This window comes from Cygnus atratus, chromosome 1, assembly GCF_013377495.2.
Source record: "Cygnus atratus isolate AKBS03 ecotype Queensland, Australia chromosome 1, CAtr_DNAZoo_HiC_assembly, whole genome shotgun sequence".
NCBI classification, from domain to species: domain Eukaryota; kingdom Metazoa; phylum Chordata; class Aves; order Anseriformes; family Anatidae; genus Cygnus; species Cygnus atratus.
The window spans coordinates 167,612,774-167,633,003 of record NC_066362.1 but is presented as its reverse complement, the minus strand read 5'-3'; the positions used below and the strand labels follow the sequence as shown (position 1 = coordinate 167,633,003).

The 20,230-nt window shown below is 35.9% G+C and overlaps 1 protein-coding gene across 2 annotated transcripts in view; it reads right to left on the bottom strand.

The window, feature by feature from the left end:
• KLHL1 (kelch like family member 1) overlaps window positions 1-20,230 on the bottom strand; it is a 239,145-nt gene that overhangs the window by 148,239 nt on the left and 70,676 nt on the right. Inside the window, exon 2 of one of the 2 annotated variants that reach the window (XM_035561284.1) lies at window positions 10,306-10,488. The exons of the other annotated variant lie outside the window; for it this stretch is intronic. Within the exon in view, the coding sequence (XP_035417177.1) occupies window positions 10,306-10,488 (183 nt within the window). The remainder of the gene's footprint in view (window positions 1-10,305; window positions 10,489-20,230) is intronic. 2 annotated transcript variants of the gene reach the window in all.

Sequence of the window (20,230 nt, the reverse complement as noted above, 5' to 3'; positions counted from 1 at the left end):
ATTACAGCCAGTACTTTGAACTCTGTGCTGTTTTGAAGCAGTAGAGAAATGAAAAAAAAGAGCGAGAGAAGACAGAAATATGAATCTAAGCGATTATCAAAATTTGGGAATGGGGAAAAGAGGTAAAATGTCACAGTGATGAAGATAAGAGCTGATGAAGATCCATTATGATACAAATACAATGCAGAGTTCAATGCTTTTCTCCCGAAGAAAAAACACATATTCAGACATAGTATATATATTTGAATGTATCATAAATAATCCACTATGATCTTCTACTGGTGTGCTTAATGATTATATTTATTCACTATAACTCCAAAAGAAAAAGTGGTAAAAAGCTTTCAGGAGAAAGAAAAGTTTAGTTTTAGCTCCATTGAACTATCAGAAGAAATGTCAGAAACATAGAGCTTAGGTTTGATGAAAGTACAGAGGTAGATATGTGAAGTCATTAGAATAAATGACTGCTTAAACATTTAGAATTTTTTTAGGTCTATTTGTCATCCTCCTCTTTTATTCTAGAACTTCTTTGTACAAAGATGATACAACATAGCATCATTATTAATTCAAATTCATTCCTCATTCCTCCATATAGTTCAGTTTGGTCGTGTCCTTGTATGTGATCTTCAACCTCTTTTTTGGTGGCAGGCTGTCAGGTCTTGCTGACTCAAGTTATTCTTGTATGGCTTCCTTTGTCATTCTGATACCTACCTATTCGCTGCAAAGTTGTCACCATCTTAATCTAATTCTGTTTATTTTTATTTTTTTAATTATTATATATATGTTCTATTTTGTTTAACATTATGTTTTGTTTTTGTTTTTTTCCTTTAAACCATTCAATTTGAGAAAAGAATCAATTGCTTAAACACTGATGTCACATGCCAATTTCAGATATTTCAGGCCATCCAATTCATCCGTAAGGGGCTGGTGCAAACCTATGAAAACATTGAACCCTTCAGACCACATGATGAAAGCCAGGCAGCATGATCCAAGGAATCTCAGAGACTAGGTAGCTGAATGCTGCTCATTAATTTCTTTCTAAGACCTTTCAACCCTGTTTCTTTCACCCTTCAAAGTCTATTTCAGTTATAGCACCTACTCCTACTCTATAAAGTAACAGCACTATTAGTCTTGCTTAATAACTTTGAAATTTCTTAATAAACAATACCGTTTAGACCTTCAAAATATCTCTGTACTTCTTTTTCAGTGCATCTCTTTTAACTTTATTTTAAAACAGCACAAAGAAGTGATTTCTGGGCAAAAACATGCCTGTCATGTAATTTCACATTGCTACAGTTCAGAACTCTATTTGCACCTCCTTTTCTAAGACTAACTCTAACCCCTATAGGAACTTACTCTCTGGGCAGGTCACTGCTACTTATACGATGTGGCTAAAAATAGCATCTCTAATTTAAACACATTTGACATCTATACAACATCATCTGCATAAATTCAGAACTTTAACTCAGAATCACAGAATCACAGAATCATTTAGGTTGGAAGAGACCTCCAAGATCACCCAGTCCAACCTCTGACCTAACACTAACAAGTCCTCCACTAAACCATATCACTAAGCTCTACATCTAAACGTCTCTTAAAGACCTCCAGGGATGGTGACTCAACCACTTCCCTGGGCAGCCCATTCCAATGCCTAACAACCCTTTCAGTAAAGAAGTTCTTCCTAATATCCAACCTAAACCTCCCCTGGTGCAACTTTAGCCCATTCCCCCTCGTCCTGTCACCAGGCACATGGGAGAATAGACCAATCCCCACCTCTCTACAGCCTCCTTTAAGGTACCTGTAGAGAGCAATAAGGTCTCCCCTGAGCCTCCTCTTCTCCAGGCTGAACAAGCCCAGCTCCCTCAGCCGCTCCTCGTAAGACTTGTTCTCCAGACCCCTCACCAGCTTCGTTGCCCTTCTGTGGACTCGCTCGAGCACCTCCATGTCCTTCTTGTAGTGAGGGGCCCAAAACTGAACACAGTACTCGAGGTGCGGCCTCACCAGAGCCGAGTACGGGGGGACAATCACTTCGCTAGCCCTGCTGGCCACACTGTTTCTTATACAAGCCAGGATGCTGTTGGCCTTCTTGGCCACCTGAGCACACTGCTGGCTCATATTCAGCCGACTATCAACCAATACTCCCAGGTCCTTCTCTGCCAGGCAGCTTTCCAACCACTCATCTCCCATCTCTGTAGCACTGCTTGGGGTTGTTGTGCCCCAAGTGCAGGACCCGGCCTTGTTGAACTTCATACAGTTGGCCTCAGCCCATCGGTTCAGCCTACCCAGATCCTCCTGCACAGCCTTCCTATCCTCGAGCAGATCAACACGTGCACCTAACTTGGTGTCGTCTGCAAACTTACTGAGGGTGTGCTTGATCCAGATCATCGATAAAGATATTAAAGAGGACTGACCCTAATACTGAACCCTCAAACTGAACTCAGACTGAACAGCACAGTGGAACATTTCTGGATGCGATGTGCCAACATCTGTATTATTAAACAACATACACAGTCCTGGAAGAGCTCTGGTGCAGCTTTGGCTCATTCTTGAGTATGGTTCAGAAATCAGCATGAGCCAGGGAACAATGAGCAACATAGATATATAGTGGTCCTGGTAGTCACAGTAGCTAGCTTACAAAATGATTTTAACCTTTTCCTTTAATATTTTAGGTTAGAGAAAGTGGATTCCTATATTTAATATAAAAACAAAATACAATTTGATGCCATTTGGTCTCCCTCCATTCTATCTTCCTGGCTAGAAGTGTGACAATACTGAAATTTAGTTGATAACTGCTGGTGGAGCCTACATTTTGCTAAACAGTTAATCTTGAAGAAGACACACTCTTGGTCAGCGGCTCTCCATGCTCCAGACTATGGGCTCAACTGAGTTATCAAACACAAGTAAATGAATGAGATGGCTCTTAGGCTCCAACCTTCTCTCCACAGGGACTTTCCATATACTGTGTCATCGGCACTAGCTCCCTCAGATAGCTTAGGGCATCTCAGTTACTGTCAGACACAGGTGCCTAGGTAACTTACACTATAGACCTTCACTGATTACGGTAACATTACACACACGGCAAAATTGAAACCAAAATTGAACTGAAGAACCAACTTCAAATTTTCAAAAATAATGTTCAAAATTCAAGGCCAATTTATGCTTGTGCAAAATCTTTAAATAGTACACAGTTATATGAATTTAAGATTTTTTATGTCTTTTATATACAAATTAAAACAGAAGAGTTCCTTGTGGAGACCAAAGAAAAGCCTTTGAAAGTATTGATGCCATTCTCAGTATCAGGAAATATTCTTTCTTTAAAAAAAAAAATGTTATCAACTAAATTTGTTTTCACAAGCGTCTGTTACTGAGTAATGCAATAAAACAGTCTTAGACCTGGATATTGTGCTTTCTCTTTCTTTCAACTCTTGCCTTTATACCAACTTTCTTTCTCTGCCTTTTTTTTTTTTTAGCTCTCCTTCCAGCTTAACTTCTTGTGTTCTTTTTTGAGTTCTCAATTTCTGTCTCAAAATTTTAATGATGCCATTATTTTCATAAACTTCACCTCTCTGTAGTAGCACTCAAAATATATTGAAAAAGCGGGCCTCTCTCCTTAGAGAACTAAAAAGGAGAACATATATTGCCGTTTGCTGAAAAACATTTATTAAACTTATCAGGATGATAGCAAGTAAAAGCTATGCTACATTAGAGCTGATTATCTTTAAAGGTTTCAGTTTATTTTAGTATTTATGATGAAAAAAATAAATTTTGAGTGGAAAAATACAAACATGTTTTTCACGTTCCATTCAAATACTTGCAGAAAACTTTGAGTAGCCATACTAAAGCATTTATTTATTTGACATATATCCCCTACCCCTTCTGTGCCATGCAGACTCTTACTGCCACAGTAGGAGTCCCTCCTGCACCTTATCTTGAACATCAAGGAGAGCTAAAATGCCTACATTTGTTTGATATTAAGTCAAATCACCAGAGCAACTCAGATTTCTCATGATAAGCTCAGCTATAACTGAAAACTTTAAAAAACAACAACCAAAAAAAAAAAGGCACTTGATTTCTTGGTCTATTTCCATTCAAAATCTGGTGTGTTTTTTTTAACTGCACTATTTAACCAAGTGCAGTGAAAGTTAGAATTGCAAGTTGAAGATGTAAGTCATTTTTGTAGTTTTTTTTTTTCATTTTTTGTTTTCATTGATTTTTCTGTTTATATTGCAATCCATTCTCTGTTATATAGGAGCTTTTTAATTGAATACAAATTGGTAGATTCTAAACTTGTAACACTTATTTTCTGCTAACATTGAGTCCCTGTATTGTTCTAAGCAGTCAAATTTTAACTAATGGTTTAAACTAGAGTCTGAATTTAGAGCTGCCTGTAACATTTAGGCAATGCTGGCTGAGGGCTTTAATGAACTCTCCAATGCAAATCTTAAAGGCCTATCAATCATTTACCTTGACTTTATCTGTTTTCTTTACAGTATTTTTTTGAAGTTTATTCAGCAGCTGTATGGTACTGAAACTACAGTATTGAAATGCCATGCAATTTGAGTGAGTTACATTAACTCAAAACATCTAAATTACTTGTGGCAAATCTACATTTTTATTTTCCTGATGACGAATGAGATTATTGCTTAATTAAAAATTTCTTCTACTTTTGATTGCTTTGGCTATGTCACCGTAGTTCTGCACAGCATCTACTCCCTTTTTTTGTGTGTGTTCGTATGTGTTTCAGATGACATTTACTAGATGCAATCTAGTTGCAACTGCAACTAGACATCTAGATGCAACTGTATTTGGCTGATTGCAACCTGGATACAGGTAGAAAGTATCGGTTAGAGTGTTTTTATTTGTTTGTTTGTTTTGTAACAGCGATGCCCAAGTTTCTTTCATTACAGGTACTTTCAAGTTACAATACTTTTCTTGTCTTGAAGAAGCTATAATCTAAATACGAAATAAAGAAAATGAGAAAAAAAAAATACACTATGCATCTCCAGTGTGTGAATGGAGAAACTAAAAACTCTATGTTAATAACATTACTAAATGAAGAGAGACTGTTAATAGTGTGACAGCATAACAGAAGAAAGGAGAACTTATTACTTAAGCATTTTTTCTCTTTAGGGTATATTACATTTTTACATTTTATTATTATCTCTACATGTTAAATCAATGCAGAAATAAAATTGGATTTTACTTCTTTTTTAACTTTATTTAAATGTCATTTACTTTACCCCTCTGGAATGGCTGTTACAGAGGTCTTCCTATTTTCTCAGTATCCCTTCTTAATGCCTTCTCATCATTACAATACAGGAGCCAACAAAAAGCTTCAGTGCATACTAACTTTAAAGTTGTTTGAGTCACCAAAAACTGAAAAGCTGTTATAATAAGACTAAGAGTTTGGTGTGGTACCTCCAAGTGGGAAACTATTGCTCCATGATAATGTTTTATGATCTACCTTTTAGTGTAACATTCTACCCTTATTTATGAGGAATGAAAAATTTAAAAAAGAACAAAAATGAAATAAATAGCAGTGCCAAAAATTACCTCGGCAGCGTTCAGGCCATGGCCAGAGCTTGCCTGATATTCTTCCTATGAAAGTTATTGGAAGATAGGAAAAAAAGAATAATTACTATGAGGAATTAAACTAGAAATGACATAGAGGTTACAAACTGTGGAGGTGTCTAGAGAGATCCACAAGAACTGATAGCAGAATAACTATTTTTTTGTCTTTCACTTCGTTTGATGCAATATTCTCGCATTTCTTTAACTGAATTTTAACTTTTATAGAAATAGAACTATTGAGACTACATTATTACATAAAAAAAAAACTCTGCTTTTTTTTTTTTTTACACTGCCATTTTGATTTTTCCTAAATTGGAGGAAAATGAAGAAAAATATCACATTCATACTTTTTACTGAAAAGTATAGAAAGTTTTGCCCTGGTTTCAAAAACTGATTCTTATTGCACTATATTGTAGCATACTAAATCTATTGCATTTTCTTAAATTAATCTTAAAATTAATTTTAATTGCATTTTTAATTAATCTTTTAAAAAGGGAGAAAATAAGCAAAAATCATAATTTTAGGCAATAATTTTGAGTATTTTGTTTTTATTAATATCTATTAGCATTCAGTATGAATGATGGTTTGTAATATGCTTTAATTTTCCCCAAATAAAGTAGTTTTAGGAGGATTTTTGTTGATAAGGGTTGATTTTATCTTGGATAAGATTTTATAAACTTTGTACAGGAAATGTTCTACTTAAAATGTAGTACTGAATTTATAAACTCCACAAATACCAATCATCCATTGCTCTACAAACAGTCTTATTATATATTCTTAGGAATACAATATAAATATTATCTATCCTATTTTCCATAAAACATTAATTAGAGGGGTTACTCTGCTGGATATGCTTCTGAATACCCTTGGAAAAAAATAATAGACAGGACCTGTCAATGTTTAGTTTGTTCATTTGTTTACATAGTCTGCTTTCAGGTCCTTATGTCTAATAGCAGGATGTGTAGGGTATGAAGTATCACTCTCGACAGAGGGAGATGTACTCAGGGAGCAGTTAAGTGAATTAGATGAGTCCATAGGACCAGAGAGGATGTATTCAAAGAGGAGTGGCTGAGAGAGCTCAACAATGTCACTGAGAGGATGTTCTCTTTTATTTGACAGATAATGGCAATTGTGGGATGTTTCTCAAGACTGAAAGAAAGATTATTTCCATGTCTCTGTCCTCAGGAAGAAAGATGTGGGTAACTATAGTCGGATTTTCCTGAACCAAAAAGATCATGGAGCAAATCTGAATAGAATCTACATGCTGGATCACTAAAGACAATGAGGATAATCAGAAACTGGAAGAGGATGCCAAAAGAGGAACCTTCACAGATGCTACTATTTAATGACCCTCAACAGGCTAATCTAACCTTGGACTTGGGCCTGCTTTGAACAGAGGATGTTGAATCAGACTCTAGTAGTTCTCTTCCAAATAAAATTATATTCTGGGATTGTTAACAGCCAAGGTAAAAATAAGTAGAAAGCCTTCTTCTGTGCTTGTTCAGCTACACCTGTCTAAAACAAAATAGAGCAAACCCTATGAAATAAACAGAAAATTCAGAACGCCCTTCTCTTCATTTTTACTTGTTGGACAACATTTCATTTTATTCAGAACTTAAGGTTTTCAGTTCTTCATAATTCAACAGTTCTTTGGCCAATTCTTTGATATCTGGTCTTTTGACTGCAGACTACAGAGAAGTAGAAAATCAAATAGAAAGTTGTCTGAAGGTTTATTAGAAAATCTAAATCAGATTTTGGTTATTATTTCATGGTCAATCCTCTCGTTATTAAGGTATTTGCCCAGCTCCAGAAGGATTTAGATATGCTGTAGAATTGAAATGACAAATGTGAAATTAAATTTACTACTGACAGGGAGGAATACAAACGTGAACAGCTGTCTTAAAAATATTGGGATGAATGAACTAAACTAATTAAAAGAAAAACTTGCAGTTGACTCTGTATCTTTCTCTACAAACTATGCAGTTTACCAAAATAAAATAGGCAAAAAAATATACTGGTAAAAACATATTTGAGTATTTTAAATAATCTATATTTAACAGGGCAAACTACCCATAATATTCCTGTGTATCTAGTAAGTATTTTTTTCCAACCAGTCTAAGAATGTAGATTCAGGCACTGCATTTGCTTTATTTTTTTTTTACCTCATCTGTGTTGGAAAATATGAAAAGGAAAAATAGACCAAGTAACTGTCAAGGAAGAACAACCAATTTCTCTTGTTTTCTACAAAATTCCATTCATTCAATAATATATAGGGATGTAAAACTGGACACAGATTAGAAGGCCTTCGGTCATTACCCCTCTATTTCTTTTTTCTTGATGGAAAGCACCTTAAGGCAAATCCTGCAGCTCTGGAACACTGTAAATGTAGATGGACAGCAAGACTGAAATTTAATATTATTCTCTTTGTACTTGTTATACCCATAAGGGAAAAATCCTGGTGTTTCAGATAAAAGCAACATCAGATGACAACTACCAGGGGTGCATAAGGTGTCAGATGCATTTTAATAGTGGCAAAAAGCCTGGAACACAGGAGTAGAGTCAGTTACCAGCTCAGTGGGTAGAAATTACTGGGGATTTTGCTGGCATCTGGGAATCTGAGTATATCAGGCCAAGAGAGAAACAGTAAAAATGGAATCTCTAACACTATAGAATAGAAACAAAATCTTAAGAATGAAAAGAGCAGAACGAAGAAAGATTTCTATGTTTATTACAGCTACTAATCTGAAACTACATGGACTCTGCTTCAGCTGTGCTGCAAACTACCTAGATCAATCTGTTATTGCTTGTTAAGTGGTGTTATTTTCTCATTCATTTTAATTACTGGGGCTATTTAAATACTTTAATGAAGGTTTCTCTTTGCTTTTACTTATTAGTATTTGAACAATACTTTTGACTTCTCAGCCCTGCATATTCCACTTTTTTTTTTCTCATTATGGAATTTGGTATACATAATATGCAAACTTTCTGTAAAACTTTCTGTGTCCATCTTCACTTGGGCAGAAAGAACTTCGCAATGTTCAAGTTGACAAGATGACCTTACTGTATTCCTCTACACCAAAAAGTTAATGTATGAATTCAAAAATACATTGGCTGTGTTTAGGATTTCCTGAAGGGGCAACCATAGTCCTGTTCTGGATTTACTGCCTCAGCAGAGAAACCAGAGCACAGGCAAGGAACAGTTCACCTGTAGGCTGCAGCCTTCAAGAGAGTTTTATTGCAAAAGTATTTGATTTCTTACCTTAAAACTCTAAAGCATGCTGTGTATTTTAATCTAAATTTTAGGAGTCCATTTTCATTTGTCTGTATGAAGTCAAAGACTACAGCCAAAATGAAAACCTCAGAAAATAATAGCCAAATAAGCAAATAACCAAATAAGCAAATAACCAAATAAGCAAATATATAAAGCAAATAATTTAAGCTCCAATTACAATCCAGCATCAAGCAGAGTTTCGTATATACTGGTGGTTTTAATACCAGATCATAGAACCATAGAATGGCTCAGGTTGGAAGGGACCTCAAAGATCATCTAGTGCCAACCCCCTGCCATAGGCAGGGACACCACCCACTACATCAGGTTGCCCAGGGCATCATCTAGCCTGGTATTGAACACCTCCAGGGATGGGGTAGATCATCTTAGAATCTTTAAAATGATTATATATTATTTTTATATTTATAATTATCATTGCAAGTAACTAAGACGTTTTAAAGTTCATTCAAATAAACAATTAATATGAATGTGGTGTTCAGTATTATTTTACTATACATGTCTGAGAGACCCTGTATGACGGGCTTATTGGTGTGTCATGATCTCAAGCTGAAAAGTGTTCAGTGTATCTGTACAGCATCTAATTTCAGAAATTTCCATTCTCACAGATGAACACCATCAGAGCAGGAAGAGTTTGGCACACCCATAATAGAAAGTTTGCTAGTTGAGGGCTACTTGAACTACTGAAATCTGTGCAAAAGACCTTCTGTCCTGGTTTCAGTTAGGACAGAGTTAATTTTCCTCCTAGTAGCTGGCAGGGTGCTATGTTTTGGATTAGGATGAGAAGAGTGCTGATAACATGCAGATGTTTTAATTGTTGCAGAGCAGTGCTTACACCAAGCCAAGGACTTTTCAGCTTCTCGCTCTGTCCTGCTAGCGAGCAGGCTAGGCATGCAGCAGGAGCTGGGAGGGGACAGACCCAGGACAGCTGACCCAAAGTGGCCAAAGGGGTATTCCATACCATCTGACGTCATGCTAAACAATATATAGGGGTGGCTAGCTGGGTGGGGGGACCGGCTGCTCGGGGATAGGCTGGGCATCGGTCAGCAGGTGGTGAGCAATTGCAATTGTGCATCACTTATTTCGTACACATTATTATTAGTAGTACTATATTATTATTATTATTATTTTATTTTATTATTATCCTGTCTTAATAAACTGTCTTTATCTCAACTCACAGGCTTCACTTTCCTGTTTCTCTCCCCCATCCCAGAGAGGGAGGGGGGAGGGTGAGTGAACAGCTGTGTGGTGTTTAGCTGCCGACCGGGTTAAACCACAACACCTTCGAATGCCCAACCTTCAAATATCACCTTCTGCAGTCACTTATTTTTGTGTTGTATAAAAAAAAGAGGGAAGCATACATAAGGGGCCACAGAAAATCCTGTTCTAAGAAATAAGCAGATCCAGAATATTTATTGTCATAGTTTCAACATCCTGTGTTTACATCCTACCTGTGTGCAGGTATCTTGCGATTCCCAGCAATCAGAATAACGTCACAGAGCTGCTGTTGCTTCAGGTAGCTCTCCATCTTTCTGAAGGTTTGCTCAGCATGGTGAGCAGCCTGGTAGAATTCCTCAGAACTACTCGAATCCATGTCACAGTGAGGTGACAGGGGATGGCTGGCTGCTGACAGTCTGAAAACCACAAAAGAAACTCTGTGTTGATAAGATGTGACCAAAATGTCCAGGTGTTGTCTAGACTTCATTGCAAACTTCTAGAAGATATGAGCAATCACTGCATTCTTCCCAATTCTCATCACCAGAAGTACAAGATGGAAAATTTTTACTGCACTGTAAGGGACAAGTTGTAAGTTTTCACAGTGAAAGAGGGCTTTTTGTTTGTTTGCTTTGTTTTTTAGCACAGACACAGAAATAATGTATTTCTTTCTTCTTTGATAAAGATACTAAAAATACAAATATGAACAACAAACATATGTTCAGTATATTCATGTTAAGGTTAACACAACAGCTGCATCTTCATTATCAGAATATGACTGGGCTCTTTACATATTTTTAGCATTTTAGAGCAAAATTATTTTAAATAATTATTTATTTTTCTGTTTCATCATTAATATGCATCCACAAGATAAAGGAATAACAGAAAAAACATGGAAATTTTACCAGTTGGGAAAGAAAATTAAAACTCCAATTGATTTTACATGTGATGAATTGGGAATATTTCCATAATGATAAAATGCAAACCAACTTTTTAGCTAAAAGGCTTATTAATGCAACTTTAGCCAGCAAAGACAATGATACCTACAATTCCAAAAACTGAAAAAAAATATAGAAATGGGAGAAAAATGGAAATATATTTTCATTTTATAGTCATATTTACTTAGTTCAAATTTACTCAGTTCAGCAATTCTGGCTCAGAACTTTAATGAAAATCAGAAAATTTGCTAGCAAGCACTAGGCCTTGAGGAAACTATGTACTTCAAAATAATTCCTGACACAGACAAGCGCCTTCTTTTACAAATACATAATGAGATTGTTTCAAATGAAAGCCGCAGGATTTTATGTATCTTGTGGTGAGAGAGTGTAAGTAATTTTGATAATTTACAGTAATAACATAGCAGTTTCATTATATAAACTTCGAGTTCATTGGGAACAGTATTAATAGACCTATTAGATAATGCTGTCTGCAATCCTGGTGCTGGAAACATTTGAAAAATGCATACAGATAATTAAAAAATCAGCTGTTATGATAATATGTAATACAGTTATTTAGAAAAAAAAACTTTAATATTTTTATTGACTCTTGATGGACTATAATATGGTTTAGAAAAACAGTATTTACTTTTGACATATACCAGTGACTTATTTTTGAATTATTTTTTGTACAAAGGTGTTCTGCATAATGTCCTACAGTTATTGTGTAAGGGTCCACATGGGAAAAGAGGAAAGGCTAGTTCATCTTTCTGTCACAGTAATTGCTACATTTCACAACCTTCCTTTAAAGTAGTTGGAAGCCTGAAAAATTGGAGGTGGCCTGCAGATAATTTTACACAGAACCAACTCAAATACCATTGTATCTCACCCCCTGATCTGTGTCATATACAGGTATTAGTGTAAGTTACCTTTTAAAATTATTACCCACATTAATGTCACTTGCATAGAATTAAATTGGACCCTGAGAAATCATCATCTTTTTCAAATTAATCAATATTGCTATTTATATGCTGGTAAGGTTACCATATATGTGACCCTGAACCACTGGGTGGGTGGTTTATCCTGGGTATAAACCAAGAGTCTATAAGAAATTGAACTGGCAAAACTTTATTAGCCATAATTTATCAACAGAAGCAGTTATGAATTGGTGATTTAGAAAAGAATATTTCCTTAATTCTGTTATATTCACCATGTTATACGTTCAAGTAGTTTATGCAAGATACTTCTTATGAGCTCCCCCTAAAGAATACAATAAATGTATTATTTCCATACGTGACATAATCTGCTTATATGTGTTCCCGTCCTATCTGGACTGCCCATCATGTTGAACAGAAATTCAAATTTATTTTCATATCTTTGGATGATCAACAAATATTTTCACATAAAAATGTAAAGATGGCGCTCATTAGTATGGGTAGTTGGAAGAGATTTCAACTTTTTCTTTCAATTATTTTCCCTCAGCTTTGTCGTGGCTGTATGCATACTTCTTCAGTTTTATTGCTGAAGAATTAGAATGACAAGTAATTTACAAGAAAGAAATCAGTGCCTAATAAATGAGGTCGGTAGGGTTAAACAGACACATTTCTACTCTTCCTCCAAGGAATTTAGACGTGACAACAGCAACAATTCTGAGAAAGGAAAACAACAGGAATGAGCAGCTCTCAATGGATTCATATTGTTTGTTAAATCAGAATTTGGTCTAAGTCAGCTTACAGTTGAACAGATAAGGTATTAATACTGCCTCTTGGCTATTCTAAACATGCTATGCTTTTCAGGTCAGAAAAACTTCTGTTTTTATGCTAGTTCTATGTAGTTTGGGCTGAAATGAGATTTGTCATTTTGTCTTTGAATCACTAGACAGCGTTTGACACAAATTTTGTCCTCTTGCCTGCTTGCCATTTATAAACAACACTTTCTACCCTCAAATTCATCAGTATATCTGCCACTTAACAAGTCATTAAATGGCTACTCAAAAACAAGCTCTGAAGGCCCAGAACATTTTAAATTACTATCCCAAAAACTAGCACATAATAAGCTTAGTAGAAGACAATAAGTTAATCTTTTGTTTTCTAAGAAAGCCCAGATAAAAAGTCTGCTACTGATCCTTTTTGAGAAGCTCTTTTTCACTACAAATGCTCTGTCTGCAATATCAATCCTTTAAATTCAATCAGCAGCTTGTTAATATAGGAACTAAAGAGCTTCAAAGAACAAAGACCACTAATTTTGTACCAGTTCATTAAAAGCATTTATATGACCAATTAGTGATATGAAAACAACATTTCCTGTTTGCCTATATTGTTTTTGTTGAGGTGCAGGCAATCTAAACTACATATTCAATGAGACGCTTGTTGATTGCATTCTGCAGGAACCCCAGCACAAATTCATCTGAAGAGTCTGAATTGTTCAAAACACTTTTTAGTACTTTCATACCTCAGAATGGATGGAAAGCTTATTCTGTAATCATTGAACATAAAAGACTCCAGATAGGCTTTTCCCGTAATTTTCTTAGTTGGTAAGTACAAAACCTGAACTTACTGTGGGAATGTCAAACATTCATTACAAAATTTCAAACAGAAAAAGTGTTCAGTCTAAAACACTTTTTATGTTTAAACAATTCAGTTAACAGTAAAGAAATAAGAAAACCAAACCTTCCACAAATTTATGACCATGCTACTGAAGGGATACTACAGGTTGAGAAACATAAAAGGGCTACAATAATTATCAACACTGCAAATGACCAATAATCTCAAATGTTTCCTTATGAAATGGGAAACCAGAATGAATACCAAGTAAAACAGAAAGGGAAAAAAATTACCCCAGCAACTTTATACAGACTAATTTTCAGAGTTCAGGATGACATGCAGTCGTCAAAAAAGAAATGGTTTAAGAAGAACCCAAAAGTGTTGATGAGGAAATTCAGTCTTAGAGCCTAATGGATCTTAAAAGGGAGAAAACAGAAATCAAAGTTTAACTCTGAGGATCTACAGCATCTGACTACACAGTGTTCCTCTTTTTTGAGAAAAAAACATTTTGATTTGAACAAGAGTGCTATTCTCTAATCAACTTTTACCTCCTCCTTACTTTGAAAGAACAGGTAAAACAGCAGTAAAATCCCAGTATAATAGTGTGTACTGATTTTTCCCTCAATTTAACATCTCTTCATCCCACTGTAAGGAAAAAGGAAAATGCATCCTAGCCAAAGGTCTCCTAGAGACTGGTCATATTGACCAAGTTCACCTTTAAGACCTCTGGTCGTTTTGTCCAAGTTTAGATTTATTCAAGTGGAGCAGAAATAAAACATCAGAAGATATCAACATATCTAAGATTCCAGTTAGTATCCGACTGTTATTATGTAGATATCTAGTCTGCTCTCCCCTGCATCTTTTACAGTTGTTTACTCATAAAAAATAACATACTACTCAGCCTTGGTTATTGGTCATTGACTTTACACATAAATAGGCTACAGAAAATAGCCTATAGAAATAATACAAAAATGAAAACCCTTCACTTACAATAATGCTGAAAGGGAATTAAAGAGAAAATACCAGGAAAAACAGACTTCAGAGGTACAGGTAGCTTTAACTACCTGTATCTTTCTTCTCAGGAAACTGAAAAGTAGTAAACACTAGTAAAACTCCACTCTTGCGTTGCAAAGGTCTGAATAAAGCAATAGTAAACATCAGTAGTTAAAACTGTATTCTGAATAGGTATTAAAAGGAAAAACACCAACTACAACAAATTTTGAAATAAGAGAATTCATATGACTTTAAACTGTGTTTCTCTTTGAAAACAGAGGCTTAGATTTAGAAATGGTTTTCATTCTTGAGGTGCAGAAAAGAGTAGAACTTGAACACCATACAGAGTACTTTACAGAACACTTGGGTATTTTGCTCACTTAATTGGAATTTATTTCTCATGCCTTCTATTGAAAGCCTGGCCTCAAGTAAAGAATTCTTTACTCAGAAAATGTCATATGATTTCATTGTTACTGGAATACAAAATCCTGCTCTATTTTACTTTTTTTTTTTCCTTTTCATTTATGCAGGATTGATCATGCAAAGTTATCCCAGAACAGTTCAATGTTAATGAGTATATATAATACGGTAAATAAATAATAAAACAACAATAACAACAACCAAACCAAACCAAACAAACAAACAAAAAACTATGGCTTTGCTACTTAAAATTTGCAAAAGTATAAAAAGAAATAATAAATGTTATTATATAATAAGTAAAAACACAAAAAAGTCTTCACAAATCGTTCCCTAAAATTGTTTAATGAATGCTTACGAATCAATAAATGTGGAACTGCATTTACCAAATTGAGATAGATTGTCAAAAGTCATGAATTTCATTACCAATCATTTGCAAAAATGCAAAAGAGACGGTTTTATAAAGCCTTTAAACCATTTTCGTAAAGCAACAGTAAGGTTGAAGTTCTGTTTGTGATCAAAAGACATGCTTTTCACTATGCTACCAGCAATTATACTTGCAGCTGAGGGTTATACCAGGAGTTTCAGCAGAATGTTATAAATTTATTTTATAAAAGACAAAGTCAGGTAGAATAGCAGATAAAAAAATAATCAGAACATCAAATAGGACTTCTTAGTTACACTAATTCAGTTCAGAGATGCATTATTGCTGTTTCTGAGATTCTTTTTCTATGCAAGAATAGTATTTTTAAACAGAGGCCAATGTGGATGACATATTTGTCATTCAACAGATAACGTGTAATCTGGGGATCAAAGGGTGATACTACAGGATGAGAAAACTAAAAGGGCAACAGAAATTACTACATCGTAAATTGCATTACTACTCATAGTGAAACTTATTCTTTGAACACCACAAAGAAAAAATACAGACACTATGTACAGACTTATACATGTATGTATGGACATATAGTCTGTATGCCTAGCAAAAATATGTATTATTCCACTGTTGTTCTGCATATCTGTGCTTCTTATGAGTTTTACAAGCCTCAATAAACAAAATATTAGCTACCAGTTTATCGTGTGACCTCAGACAAACTGACTGAGCAGCCTTTCTGAAAAATAAGTAGGACACTAAGAAGGGACCACTATGCTATACTGAAACTGCTTCTATGGAGAAAAATGTATTTTCTTCTTTACTAACCGAGAAAAAAAAAAAAAGTAGAAGTAGGGTTAGAGAAGGAAGAGTTTGTTCAGACTGTAATTTTTCCAGGTTATCAGGTAGCTCAGTTATACACCGCTCTCTCACTCCCCCTGGTCAAAAGAACAGGGAGAGAAAAACATGAAGAAAAAAGGCTCATGGGCCTAAGGACAGGGAGATCACTCACCAGATAGCATGACTAGCAAAACAGACTCAGCATAGGGGGATTAATGTAATTTATTGCCTACTAATAACAGACTAGAGCAGTGAAAACTATCAGCAAAATAAAAACACTTTCCCCCATCCACCCTTTTCCACCTCCTACCCCCGAGCAGCGCAGGGGAACAGGGAATGGGGGCTGTGGTCAGTCCCTAACACTTCATCTCCGCCGCTCCTTCATGGTCACTCTTTGCCCCTGCTCCACGTGGGGTCCCTCCCACGGGATGCCATCCTTCCCAAAATGATCCTGCGGGGGCTTCCCACAGGCTGCAGCTCTTCAAGAACTGCTCCCACATGGGTCTGTACTACAGGGTCCATCCGTCAGGAGCAAACTGCTCCAGCACCGGTCCCCCACAGGCAGCAGCTCCCCCCAGACCCCCTGCTCCTGCGTGGGCTCCTCTCCGCGGGCTGCAGCTCTGTCCCGGGGCCTGCTCCTGCGGGGGCTCTCCATGGGCCTCAGCCTCCTCCAGGCCACATCCACCAGCTCCACTGGGGGCTCCTCCACGGGCTGCAGCGTGGAGAGCTGCACCATGTGGGACCCATGGGCTGCAGGAGGAAAGCCTGCTCCACCAGGGGCCTCTCCACAGGCCGCAGGGGAACTTCTGCTGCATGCCTGGAGCACCTCCTGCCCTCCTTCTGCACTGACCTTGGGGTCTGCAGGGCTGTTTCCTGTACGTTTTCACTCTTCCCTCCCAGCTGCTCTTGCAGCTTTTCTTTTTCTTAAACTTGCTCTTCCAGAGGCCCAACCAAATCCACTGGCCAGCCGTGGATCCCTATCGGAGCCAGCTGAAACTAGCTCTGATCTGACATGGCGCTGGGCTCCCCCCACATAGGCCAGCCCTTCAGCCCCCCTTGCTACAAAAACCTTGCAAAATCTTGCCACATTTTCCCAATACACCAATTAAGCTTGCTTTCTTTCTCTTTCTTTCTTTCTTTCTTTCTTTCTTTCTTTCTTTCTTTCTTTCTTTCTTTCTTTCTTTCTCTTTCTTTCTTTCTCTTTCTTTCTTTCTTTTTCTTTCCTTCTTTCTTTCTTTCTTTTTCTTTCTTTCTTTTTCTTTCTTTCTTTCTTTCTTTCTTTCTTTCTTTCTTTTTCTTCCTTCCTTCCTTCCTTCCTTCCTTCCTTCTTCCTTTTTCTTTCTCTCTCTTTCTTTCTCTCTCTTTCTCTCTTTTCTTTCTCTCTTTCTTTTCTTCCTTTTCTTCCTTTTCTTCCTTTTCTTTCTTTTCTTTCTTTTCTTTCAGAATAGGCAGACCTATTCTTACTCTAAATAATATTTCTATGCAATAACAGAGAAAAGATGCTGACAATCTGCTGGATTGCTCTCTCTCCCCCACACAGCTAACAGTGCATTCATGGCCTTTTCAGCTTTGCATGCCCATGTAGAAGGAATATTTTGTTCTAGATGGTATTGGAAACCTCATGATTAACAGAAATGAATGTATACTTCTCCTAGATACACTTTAATGACTTGGAAATTTACTGGTGTATTTTCCACATTCATATTTCTAACAGTCTTTTGTCATGTTGAATCTTGCTGACTGAATTTATTATTATTTTTAATTGTGGGGGATACAGGAAAAAGAGAGCTTATAACTGTAAAGCCCAGCAACCAGATACTAGATGCATATAAATCTACACAATGATTCACTCACCTGAAAGGAGGCAAGCAATTCTTTCTAAAAAACAGAAACCAGGAAAGATGGTCACCTCAATTTTTGAATACATATGCTACTGGAGAACAACTGAGAAGCTCAACAACCTTTCCTTGAGTTATTCTTAGTATTTCTATTTCTAATTCAAGTCTCAAGGGAGCCTCTTTCATCACAGTATGGCCCAGCTGCTTTTCTTTCCTCCCCTCTCTTTCCTTTTAATATCAGAGAAGTAGACAAAATTCCTACTGCAAGGAATCAGTTTAGCTTCAGACCAGGAGTAACGCTACTGCATCTTCTGGTATGCATTCTTTCCTCTTCCCTCCCAATCCCAACAAAATCATTATGCTCTTTCACCATTCATTTTCAGTTATTAAAGATTTTAACTCCAAGTATGAATAATAAACAAATAAATCTGTGTCACTGACCATATTAAATTCCTTATATTTAACATACTTCTTGCTTCCCATTACATATGTAATATAAATAAGTACAATAAATAAAAAGGGAAAAAAGAAAAAAAAAAGAAAAAAAAAAGAATTGTTAATTTGTTGATTTATGGACTACAAAGGTCTTATGGCAGACAAATACATAAAGCAAGAAACCATAATACATGAATCAAGTATTCATAAAGTATTCGCAGTGCATGCATACTTTAATTACCCAATTGATAATGCAATATAGAAACACTGTCTTCATTATGAATACATAATTATCATCATAAAACTTTTTTAATACTTTGGTTAAATATTTTCTAGCATATTTGATTCCGCTTTTCTACCAAAAACTGAATGAAAAAGATTATTATGACTCAGAAGTTCAACGTTACAATTTCTACTTAAACTCTACTTCCCTGCATAAGTTGAAGGCCTCCCATTTCTAAAATATAACACCAAAATTATATTCCTTATACATTGTTCTTAACACAATTTTCTCTAGTTTATTTTTATTCATTATTATAAATTTCATGGATTCCTTTTAATATTTTTTTCACCTTCTTTGATCCTATCCATTAATGAATGCAAGAACAATTAGTTTCAATTACAAAAATTATCAAATAACAAAATTTCATGAGGTAGCTGTTCATGGCAGACCTAGACAAGATAGGTTTAAGTTGAATGAGAAAGAACTTAGTCTCAACGATAGAAATTACAGTGGAAGTTACTAACTGGAAAGTGGGACAAAGGGTAAAGATTGTCGTAAAGGATCTTAATACTGCTGTCCTGAGTAGTTAAATATGATGGGTTGGAGATGTATTGTCCTTTCTTCTTGCAGAAGTTAAGTTCTCATGAGGACTACTCATTCCTTTGGCTTAAAAGTAGCAATAAGTAGAGAGGTGCAGGAAGAAAACCAAAAACAGATACAATACTGGAAATGAGAGGTGATTCCTTTTCCTTTCTTACCAGCTCAACAAATTTATGGCATTGCATTTTGTACCACAGTGCACTATCAGCTGAGCAGCACTAGCAAAGACACAAACTCCAGGGAACACAAAACATAGATTGCCACACTTTTCTTGGAGCCAAGTGGTTGTGATGGCTTATTCTAGATGATGATCTGCACTGAACTTTTTTGAATTTCTTAGACTTCTCAAACATAACATACCAAAATAGTTCTATTACATTACAATAATTCTCTTATCCCCCCAACGTCGTCTTTTACCAGGTGGCAAATGTCAAATGTGCTAGCCCTTAATAACATAAAAAGTGGAATGAGTTTAAGCCTGAAGATGAAGTTGAATGGATATTGTTATGCACAGTCTTAGTGCCCCTTGTGGAGGGAAAAAAAAAAAAAAATGTGAGCAGCTGCAATACTGTCCTTCCATCTCTACAAAGAGATTCAGGTCATGTGCCTGGTACCAAATCTGCTTCTCACAAATAAAAATAAACTTCCTGTGAGGCCAATTGAAATTGAAAGTAGTGGTTGTTCTTGTTGGTGGTGGTGGTGTTTGTTTGTTTTAAGAAATGATAATTTGATGAATGATTAAAACTAGTTTGAAGATAAAATACAGCTGTATTTAAATTAATGTGGATAGACTAACTTTGGTTCATTTAATAAAGAAGAAATTATGTTAAGCATTTCAGAATAATTCTTAAATAATCATTTTGCATTGATTTTATTTTTGCATTTTTTTTCATCATTCAAATTCACTTAGTCATGGGTAAGATTCAGAGTTTCACTAAGTGTGATTTTAAGTCAAGTAAGTGAA